Source organism: Pinus tabuliformis, chromosome 5_1 (assembly GCF_031772625.1).
Source record: "Pinus tabuliformis cultivar Carrire ecotype Pingquan chromosome 5_1, CPIR1, whole genome shotgun sequence".
Classification (NCBI taxonomy): domain Eukaryota; kingdom Viridiplantae; phylum Streptophyta; class Pinopsida; order Pinales; family Pinaceae; genus Pinus; species Pinus tabuliformis.
The window spans coordinates 768,387,083-768,398,403 of NC_142305.1; the positions used below are offsets into that span (position 1 = coordinate 768,387,083).

General features: G+C 36.8%; 1 protein-coding gene across 1 annotated transcript; it reads right to left on the minus strand.

Moving 5' to 3' along the window:
- Positions 1-745: 745 nt before the first annotated feature.
- LOC149167197 (protein kinase STUNTED-like) lies at positions 746-1,741 on the minus strand. The gene is made up of 3 exons (XM_089431478.1): positions 1,607-1,741; positions 1,368-1,523; positions 746-1,265 (listed from the first exon to the last, which is right to left on the minus strand). The coding sequence occupies exons 1-3, from the start codon at positions 1,724-1,726 to the stop codon at positions 1,014-1,016; spliced, it is 528 nt and encodes a 175-aa protein (XP_089287604.1). The 5' UTR covers positions 1,727-1,741; the 3' UTR covers positions 746-1,013.
- Between the last annotated feature and the right edge of the window lie 9,580 nt (positions 1,742-11,321).

Genomic DNA, 11,321 nt, shown 5'->3' on the forward strand with positions numbered 1-11,321 from the left:
TGAACCCTTGGTCCTTTTGTTAGACCAAAAACGCATCAGGCATGGCCCTTATGGCGCATCAAAGAAGGATCTCAAGCTTCAGCACATTTGATCCATTTGATCAATCAACCTGGCATCCATGAGAACTGGTTAGTAGTGGGTAGTTCTTTCTACGGTTCTCTCCACCACTTCTGAATTGACAATATAGTAGCATTACCAAAAAGTTACTCTTCTTGGTACTTGTCTACCCAGAGCAGTGTAATGAACACCGTAGATCCATTTTCACTATTTACATGAGATTGACAGTAAAAAGTAGAAATGTGGACACGACACTGAAAAAATCAGCATGCGAACAAAAGATGCCAACTACTCAAACATTGCTCAGATCTGCAGCCAAGATAATGGAGTACTGACATCTTGATCTTCCTTTCCGCCCATGAGCTTGCTTCTAACTTCAAGGAATGCTTTAACGAAGTCAATGTTATTGTTCAATCCCCTAGTTTTAATACAATCCTTAGCTATTCTTTGAGGTCTAGCATAATACGTCACATTCCTGGCCATATAAGAATATGAAACCACTGTGGCCATGGGAAACTTATAAAGCAACCATAAACAAATGTATTGCTGGCAACAAAACTCACTTCTTTTAATCTTGAATTAAAAGCTTGATGAATTGCTACATCGGCGCAGTCCGTAATCTTCCAAAGAATTGTTTGTTGGCAAAATGCCCACACTATGATCTGTGCTACTAAGTGATACCGTATCATCATCCACCCCAAGCATGGCAAGGGTGAGATGGGTTTGTATATCATGCCCCCCCTGATTTTCTACAATGTCATCCTCATCTGAAGTATCCATATCCTTGATCATTGTATTCTGGCACCACGCCCAGTCAGTCCTCTCATCTTCTCCTTGTAGTAGTTTTAAAATATGCCATTAATCATATCTTGGTATTAAAGAGTAAGCAGAGATGAACAGATGTGGTTAACATAGAGTGTTTTATAGCTAAAAGAAAATGTAAGAGAAATTGCACCCTAAAGTAATTTTTGCAGGTAAAGAATACCCTCAAAAAACACACGAGGTAGTAAAAACAAGCCCCTGAAGCATATAGAAATGAATAGAGGAAGATAAATTACTCGGCTCATGCAAGGACGGTAATGAGATGTTTCCCTTAGACAAAGCGTAGCAGCAAGCATCATTCTATGCATTTCATTTGTATCATAAACATTTTGCAAACATTTGTCAGCAAGACTTTCCATATTCCCATCCTGTAAGAGTGGTCTTGCCTGGTTTCAACATTTACAGAAGGTTAAACATGAGCCCCTAATAAGGATAATCAATATAAATAAACATGAAGAAGAGAGTCAACTGTAAAAACCAGGACTTACCCACATAATCAGGCTTTCTTGACCCTTGGGACTTGCTGTATCAATTGGCTTCCTTCCAGTTATTAGCTCAAGAAGGACCACACCAAATGCACACACATCCGTCTTCTCATTAACCTTTCCATAAACAAAGTATTCTGGAGCAAGATACCTGTCAAACTACAATCACAATTAGTGAATTTACAAATTGGATAGCTTTAATCTGAAAATGGCCAATCGAAACTGGGAAGATGCTTACATACCCAAATGTTCCTAAAACATCGCTGCAAGTGATATATGAAGATGTTGGTGCCCACCTTGCTAGCCCAAAATCTGACAACTATTATAATAACACGCACATTAATTCTGTTGAAATTTTTCATTAGTGCAGAATTCCAAGTTTCAGTTTACAAGTCTAGATCACTAAGATCTCTTCAAATACTGAATTGTGCAATTTAGTCTTGATTCTTCTTGCAGTAAAAATATTTATACCTGTGGTTCAAACTCTTCAGAAAGCAAGATATTGGAAGAATTTACATCTCCATGATGAGAGATTGAGAAAATCCATTATGCAAGTAATCTAATGCTTCAGCAACTCCTACAGCCACTTTTATCGCACTTTCCAAGGAAGTATTGGCTTTTCCTCTCCTCCTGAAAAATATATACATAGTCAATAGCTAGGACTATAATCAAATCTCAGAAAAGAGAAAATGAAAGACCCTGCCATACAATACATAACACTATGATGCTTAAAACGTACTACTGCTTAATATTTCTACACGATTTCATGATTCTTAAAATGCAATACTATTGAGTATATACCATGGAGATTCTCTTCAAGGTTTCCTCTGGATACAAAATTATACACCAGAAGGCAGTTAAGGCCTTCTGCACAGTAACTGATAAGTGTAATGACATGGTTGTGCTTCAATAGAGTAAGAATCTCAACTTCAGAAAGAAGCTCTTGCTCTGTTTTGGATGATGAATTCAAGATTTTCATTGCCACCGATTGTCCATCAGGAAGAAATCCTCTGTACACCTTACTGCAGCCTCCTCTTCCTATAAAATTCCCTGCAAGAATAAGGATGTTACATAATTGAATTGAGTTCACAAGGTTAATATACATTTCAAGGGAAATTTCCCATTCAAAACAGAAGCACAGAAATGAAAAACTTCATGAGGAAAACTACAAATGCAACCTGTTGAAAAATCAGAAGTAGCAGATTGCAACTCCTGATATGTAAAATGCCTGTAGGTTTTACTTTGACAAAGGAACTCTAATCTCCTTGCCAAACAATTTTCTTCTCGATCAGAATCATTCTGCTGACTGCAAGGAAACCCTTCTTCTTTAGAGCATGCTTCAATTGGTGCTACCTCATTTGAAGACCGAGCTTCATGTTCATAGTTGCAAACCTTCTGCATAATCTGTCCTTTCAAATGAAGCTCTCCAGTTGCCTATGTAAGCCTATTTGGCAACTGTAGTGCCCATTCAACTACAGATGTTTGTTTTGATGTAGACTGTGGAGTAGGAAGCTTGGTCAGTGAATCGGCTCCACGTAAGAGGGGCCATCCAGGTACTGATTCTCCTTTCTCTGTAATCAGTCCCGAAGTCGCCCTTTTGGGAACCTTTTGGTTAAGAACTACCCACTACTAACCAGTTCTCATGGATGCCATAACAAAAGGGAGAAGCATGCCAAGGAAAATGGCATGAGTAAAGAAGAAATTGAAAAGGAGATTTATGAGTTGAAGGAGAGATTCAACATAGTCAAAATGAGGCTTGAAAGAGAATACCAAAGGTAGAGATGGGACCTAAGGAAGAAGGCCAAATTACTTGTCAGAAAAAAGATTTTAAGAGGAAGCCCCCTAAAGCTAGAAAGCTAGGGAGGAAGATGAAGCACCTATTGAGCCTAAAGTTGAATTAGTTCACTATTTTGAACCAGAGCAGGGAATAGTCCTTGATGATGAGGAAGATGTTGAAGAGAGACTATCAGAGAGTCTCATGGACTGCATAAAGAGTTCAAATCAACATATGGATTTGTTGATAGAAGATATGGTGGAAAAAGCATCATAACAGTAGAGGGAGCTCCACAAAGAGGATGTCGATGAGACAATAAATGAAAGTCTCATGGGAGGTTAGCTAGAAGTGCTCGTAACATATATACCATATGGGGCTAAAGAGCTTGGTGATTATGATACTGATGCTATGTGTATAGATGCAGATGATAAAGATTTTCGAGAGGGACAATCATTCATAGTTGTCATAAGAATAGAAGAAAGAGAAGGAGTACCTTCCTAAAGCATGGAAGGAAGACAAAATTTGATGTTGGAGGAATTAGAAGAGGCCAGGTAACCTTTTATTTTTAAAATTGGTGAATTTTATGTGAATGCATGCTTTGCATGTGAGGAGAATGGACAACTGGTCCAAAAGGAGAACGAGAGCACTAAATTGATCCAAGAAATCCAAATTGAGGTAGTAGATGCTAGACAATCCTCGAGGAAGGATGAGTTTCCAAAAGGAAAAAACAATGCATAATGAAGCCAAGATAACCTTGCAAGCAATTTTCAGAAGTGACCATGGATCCTAGCAGCCATGTGAAAGATGGATAACAAAACCAAGTTTATGTTAAGACAAGGAAGGAGGCAAAATTATCCCTCAAATGTCATTAAGGAGGAGGCCTTGAACAATCAAAGAATGCATCTATAAGAGAGAAATTGTAGAAGAGGGGATGAACAACATCATGATGCAATGTTCTTTAGAGATCGGTTGATCAATCCAAGGTTTAAGGATTGGCTTGAGTAACATTGTTCAAAGAATGCAATCAATAAGACAAAGGTGTCGAGCTTATTGCTGCAACTGGAGAGCTTGGTTCAACAACAAGAATTATGAATGTTGGCACCCAAGGTATAGTACAATTAACCACAAAGAGAGACTCATTGTACTTAGTTGTAATATATAGACTGTTGTATAGACACTCTATATAACAGTGCAATTTGTCTTATAGCTTTACTAATTCTTTAGCAACAGTGCAATTTGTCTTCTTACCCTCCACAAGTCTTAACAATCAATTCTTCAATTATATGTTTAGCACCCTTCACTTGAAGATAGGATAATTCTTCTCATCAAGCTTAACATTGGGTAGAGGGATGCTTTAAGATGAAGCTATCCTCCCCCTTGCTCAACAATTCTCTACAGATCTCAGAACAGAACCAAAGGTAATCTCAGGAACATCGTACTATACTACTATGACAAAGAACCACAATTCTGAAAGAAACATCAGTTTGGTTAGGATCTTCAAACAACTACCAAGGAATCAAGCAAATGCTGCTCTGCAATTCCAAGACTTCAAGTATCCAGATGCATTGCATTGCTCTATGGCACATCAATGCAATTAATTAAGCATAGAAATAACATCTCTATGTAGCGGCACTTAAAATATTACAAAAGGTGATCATTCACTGAGGTACATTCCAAAAAATATATAATTATTGTTGCCACATCATCCAGATTTAGAATAATAATCTATTGGAATGGACACATTGATAAAAATTCCATTGTTGAGTTTGGGTTTGAGTTATTTCTTCCTCTAACTGCTCTCCAAAGCTAACTATTCAAACCAAGTCACCCTTCAATGACATACAACTCACAAGGTTCTCAAAGGCAGAAAAATCAAAAGCGTATAACAGTTAATATGTCCTTTACTGCTCCATTTTCAGGTGAAAGATTCTCAGTAATATAAACAGATCTTCGAATAGTCAACATGTAACAACAACCAAGAAAATATAGGAATCCACCAATAAACTATAATGCAAGGTCTTTTTTCTCTTTTCGAAAGGTTTCCATGAAAAACTTGTTCAAATTCATTTGTAGAGTAAGCACATAAAACGTTAATGTAATTAACCTTGAGCATGGAACATAATTCTTCTTAATCTCCATGATATTCAAGAATCAAACTCCAATGGCAGCATTGGCTTCAACACGTCTTCCTTTTATCCCTTCAAAGCTGCCATGGGTCATGATGGCTTGATCAATGATCGCATGCTCTTAAGACCAACAGTCTATACATAATTAGACTACAGTCTATACAACAGTCTATACAGACACTGTGTTCAATCCAGATTTTGATTACAAACACCATTGAGGCCATACGGTATCTCCAATTTTTCACATCATTGAGGTCATCAGTATCTCCAGTTTCAAACAACATTCAGGCCACATTTGCTTCAAAGTGCTTACAAGTATTGTCAAACGGCAGTACATTCTAAATTTACTCATATTACACTTGAGAACTAGAACACATACCGCTTGAGAAGAGAGCTGCTGCCGCTTCAAGTACCTCAAGCTCAAACTAGTCTGTTGTTCTTTCTTGCATCAAAAAAACTGAGTACAATAAGAAACAAGTTCCATGAGTATAAAATCAACAAATACAAATGAATATTACATTTTTTATCATCACCCAACGAACAAGAACCAAACAAAACTCAAGTCTAAGGGAAGGTTTATCAACTTGATGTCGAAAGAAGTACCATGAACAGGTATACCCCATCTTCCGGAAAGCAATTGCAATCCCTGAGAAAATAAATCATCTTATTGTCTACCACAGTACAGACTATCGACATCTGAGACAAAAATTCATTCCCAAGTAGTCCAAAGCACCTCATAGCAGTTTCTCTATTACAAATCAGACAATATTAATACAACAGATTTCTTGCCTCGAAAACTTTTCAAAAGGTCTATACAAAACTTGAACTACAGTCTATACAAACACTGTGTTCAATCCAGATTTTGATTACAAACACCATTAAGGCCATACGGTATCTCCAATTTTTCACATCATTGAGGTCATCAGTATCTCTAGTTTCAAACAACATTCAGGCCACATTTGATATAAATAGTGCTAACTGACCCATGACTCAGGCAAGAAAACACCCAATTCCCCCACTCAACCCTATGAACCAGCCCATACTTGGCAACATGACTATAACGCTCCCTCTCACCATAAAAGACATTTGAGACAATTGTACCGAGATCAAGCTGAATGAAAAATATGAACAATACAACAATCATTGCCGGCACCAACTGCTTTGGCCCTTATCACCGCAAGAAACAATATGACGTACTGTGCCAAAGAAGCACAACATATTCAGCGAATTGAAATTTGAAATTAACCTACCATCTGATAAAATAACCCTGAAAATAAAAATGACCGCGTATTTTGACCTTAAACACCCAAGAACACATCTGGATTGCACAAAAATGAGCACAATCTACAGCTATAAGAAAGCTAACAGAATGAAAGGGAAAACCAAAGGAAAAACAAACGGACATTTAACGAAATAGGCGTGATATAAGCAACAGATAAAACAGCAATGACCAGAAAGTTACTGCAAAAATGGTGCAGAAATATTATTTAAACCAACACGAACAATACATGGGAATCAGAAGCAGGAAGTTGCCTTCTCCATCACAATATTCATCTTGGGATACTAGCAGACTGCAAACATCCAAATGCTGTAATATTTAGGGTAAGTACTGATAACTTTCCAGCTCAACAACACAACAAAAGGTAGGACACAGACAATCATAAAAAGAGTAAGCAGATCACGGCTACTTATCCCATGCTTGAATATCAGCAGAGTTAATATACCTTTTACACGAACATGAGAATAAAGGGGCCTAATTTCTCGCGCTCAGCCAACAATTCGGTCAAGTACCGACTGTTGTTGTTGCTGCTCCAGTGGCATGAGCCGTTCAAATCCAAGAAACAATGGATACCGAAACCAGAGAAGAATAAGCAGATTGAAATCTGAAAATGCAAGAATATCCCACCGAAACTGTTGCTGCTAGATTTGTGAACTAGCATGAAAAAGCCTATTTCAAAACCATTTTTATACAGGGACCTAGGGAGCCATATACACCAAAACAATGGGCTGAATCCGTCAAAACAGGGAGCCTCCCTCGCTCCGCCCTCCATTTCAAAATAAATTTAACATCCCATGACCAAATCGACCCTCACAAACCACTCCCGGGACCAAATCGACCCTCACAAACCACTCCCAAACCAGAAAATCCAAACTGTAAATCAAAATGGGGCGATTTTGATCAAATACGATTCCACAAATATCAAAATGGGGCGATTTTGATCAAATACCATTCGGTTAGTTTATCCGCCCTGGGCTAAAATAAAAAAATAAATTAATTTTTAAATAAAATATGGGCTAATTATATAAAAAAAAATTATTATTTTAATTAAAAATTCGCCCCATTAAAATATAAAAAGCCTTAAATTTCGCCTTTGGGCGATTATTCGCCCCTAAAATTAACCTTGAAATAATCTCACAATAATACCCATCATTGAACATTTTGACCCACTAAATCACTTTTACATCCTTTTGAAGTCCTTCAACAAAGTACTTAAAAGTTGTGAACAATGTCATAACAATACTTCTACCTATAGAACAAGAATTTCAAGCTTGCCTCTATTTTATGATATGGATATTTGTCCTTGAAATAGAATTATGTGGCACATAACCACTTTCACGCTTAAGAAAAAATGTGGCTGTAAATGCATGCTAAACTCTCTTAGCACAAATATGCTCTTAGTATGGTATAGGATTCTAATACTAGTGCTAGGTTTAAGGGTACCAAAGACTTTAGATTTTAACTATGATATGGTGAATGCTTGGCTTGAAGAAAACATATTATTTAGGAATTTCATGTTGGGAAACCTCCAAATCTATTTCCAAGAAAAAAAGTTAAATGGATTTGTTTTTTTGTATAATGGTTGTGATTCATATGGATGCACATTAATATATATGGTTTTTCCTAAATTTGAATAATTTATGTATTTTTTGGTCAATTAGTTTTTTTATCTGGTTTTTATCTATTTTTGATTCGATTTTACAGTAGAAGAAACTCAAGAACTTGAGAGGATAAATTAATATCCTCCCCAACCAAGTTCAATTGTTGCTTGTGATGTGATTTTTGTTCGTAAGACAACTGTTGATCCGTACAACAAATGTATATATTCTTGGAATATGATCTAACTATAAATATGGAAATGTTTAACTATCTTTTTGAGGACACTGTATTTATGAAAATCTGGAAGTCAAATCTTTGAAATAACACAATTTATGGCAGTGGTAAGCTGGAAGTCAAATCTAAAATAACATAATTTTGGACAGTTAAGAACTTCATATGTGTGTGTAAGAATTGAAATCCATGAACAGAGTCACAACTCATTATATAATGCTCTAAGTTCTCCAAAACCCTACATAGAGAAAACCAATAGAAACCTTAGCTCCACCAAAGATATTTCAAAAAGATATTCAAAAATATTGATTGTTGGAGTATCTTTGGTGGAGCTAGGGTTTCTCTTGGTTTTCCCTATCTAGGCTTTTTGAAATCATGGAGAATTATATGATAGTTTATGATTTTGTTCATGGGTTTCATTTATTCTTTATATATATGAAGTTTTCAGGTGAATGCTCAAAGAAACACTAGCACCTTAAGACAAAAACACATAAAGTACAAAGAAGATTGAACAAGAGAGAGAGAGAAAGTATAATTACTCTTACATCTCTAACCCAAGTATGAAAAGGAATATGCACAAGTACATGATCGACTATAATAACAACTCACTCCTTCCTCTATTTATATGAGAGGTAAAGGGGCTTTACGATAACAACTAGACCTATTCCACTACAAGCGAACTTGAAGACACAAGTAGGTCCAGCCATGTGAAGCACTCTACTCTTAGTGACATGTGTGAGGCTCAAAGGTGATAATGATTAACAAGAAAGGCCTCCATGGCATGAGAATTACTCCCCAAGGTCCAACAATCCTCCAAAGGTTCAAAGATCCAATGCATCTCCATGGTCCTGTGTCTCCTTAAGGACAATGCATATCCAGGGTCATGTGTCACCTTAAGGACTCCCACACCTACATATCCACTCCCTCAACCCAAGAGTCCACATGTCAAGTGTAAACCTCTATGCAAGCAACCAAGAAACCCTATGCTATCTAGTGCTCAATAACCTCCTCTGAAATACCCAACTCTACTCCAAGCACATAAATTCTCTTCATGCATCGACAACATAAAGTCACCAAGCTCCATACTTATCCAACACTTCGAGGAAGAATGTCTTTCAAACATCTAAAGAAGGTCTAGCAGCAAATAGTAAACCACCTCCAATGTCCAAGTCCATCATGGAAGATCATGGTCCAACCATACACCATGCACCCCACATCATTCATTTCTTCTTTATATATATGAAGTTTTCAGGTAAATGCTCCAAGAAACACTAGCACCTTAAGACAAAAGCACATAAATAACAAAGAAGATTGAACAAGAGAGAGAGAGAGAGAGAGAGAGAGAGAGAGAGAGAGAGAGAGAGAAAGTATCACCTAGGGTGTCATTTCGTTGAGTATAGTGAGACATCTCAGGCATACAAGGTGTATCTACCAAGACTAAAGAAGATAGTTTTGAGGCGGGATTTGAGGTTCAAAAAGGGCAGGGTCTTGAGGCGAGAGAGAGAGAGAGAGAGAGAGAGAGAGAGAATAAAATTACCTCAGATGGAGGAGTTACTCGCTCCTAAGGAGGATACTTTGGCATGATCATAGAAAAAATCTAAAATATGTGGCAAGAGGCCTCCACAACATGATTCAAAGGAAGATGATGAGGAGAAGAGGCAAGGGTGAGAGCTGGAAGCTACTTAGATGGAGCCTCCCGACATAGGGACGAAGAAAGCCAAGTGGGCTAAGAGGTTGATTGAAGAGGCCCAAGAGCAAGTTGAAGCTCCTAGCACCATGTTTAGGCAGAGAACAACCACAAAGATATAAAGAAAGAGTGTGTTATATGTTTCCCTAGTCTATGGGATCTCCTTAGCCTCCCCTGCAAAGCATATCTTCACAAAGCTCAAACATATATATTTCTCTTACCTTTAAAAGAGAAGCAACGAAGGAATGCACTTAATTACTTAGGAAGCCATATGTCAACCAATATATCTAGGAGGTTGGGGAATTAAACTAAGGAGAATTCAAGACTAATTAATAACAAGGTCTTGTGGAAATAGGTACACCTCAACAATAAATTGTCCCTACAAGTTTGGCGTAATAGATCAAGGATCCAAACAAATCTTACCATGGAGGCTCCAACTTTTAAAAGCTAATACAAAAGAGACTCATCTCATCATATACACCTTTGTTAGAGCACACAGGAGATGGAACAAAGGTAAAAATGTCCCTTAGACAAATGGGCAAGCCATTGTTATCAAAACATGATTGGATCTAGCAATCATGGTTGGTTTGACCAATTCTAGGGTCGTACTAGTCCAATTCGAGGAATAGAACCATAACCACAATAGGGTCCATGCAAATTTGAATATAATGGTTTTTTTTTTATATTTAAATTTTCCAAAAAAAAAACAAACAAATAAACAAAAACAAATCTCACTATTTTTGTTTAAATTTTATAAGAAAACTCACCTAGCCAACTAAATTTTCCATCAAATCCACCACTACTTGAGATTGAACAAATTTGAAATTTTTAAATAATTACTGAATGTGATGACTAAGATAATTGCTTTGGATGACTTGCAACAAACAAAAGGGAAGAAATTAACCTTCATTTCCAATAAAATATTAGGAAAAACATACCAGTGAGTATTTTTTTACATTGGAAAATAAGTGCTACAAAAGGCCACATCAAAAAAACCTTACTAGACACATAAATATAATTGTAATAGAAAGAAAGCCCTTGATCTTTGATTTTCACCTTGGAATATGCAACAAGGAAAGTTTGATCAAAGATGCAAATGCTTTCATGTAATATTTAAAATATCACTAAGATACATTGCACGTAAGTCACACGACTTCAAAATAGTCTTCAACTAGGTGAATGGTATTTGATCCTAAGTTAATTCAATACTTCCTCAAATGACTTGATGAGGGAAGATGTAATGAATTCAAGAAGTGAAAGG

Excerpts from the sequence above, each read along its gene's own strand:
- LOC149167197 (XM_089431478.1), bottom strand. The coding sequence starts at position 1,726 with ATGAAAAATTTCAACAGAATTAATGTGCGTGTTATTATAATAGTTGTC. Across the intron at positions 1,524-1,606 it reads GATGTTTTAGGAACATTTGG|TTTGACAGGTATCTTGCTCC; the intron begins GTATGTAAGCAT and ends TTGTGATTGTAG. Across the intron at positions 1,266-1,367 it reads AAGAAAGCCTGATTATGTGG|GCAAGACCACTCTTACAGGA; the intron begins GTAAGTCCTGGT and ends TGTTGAAACCAG.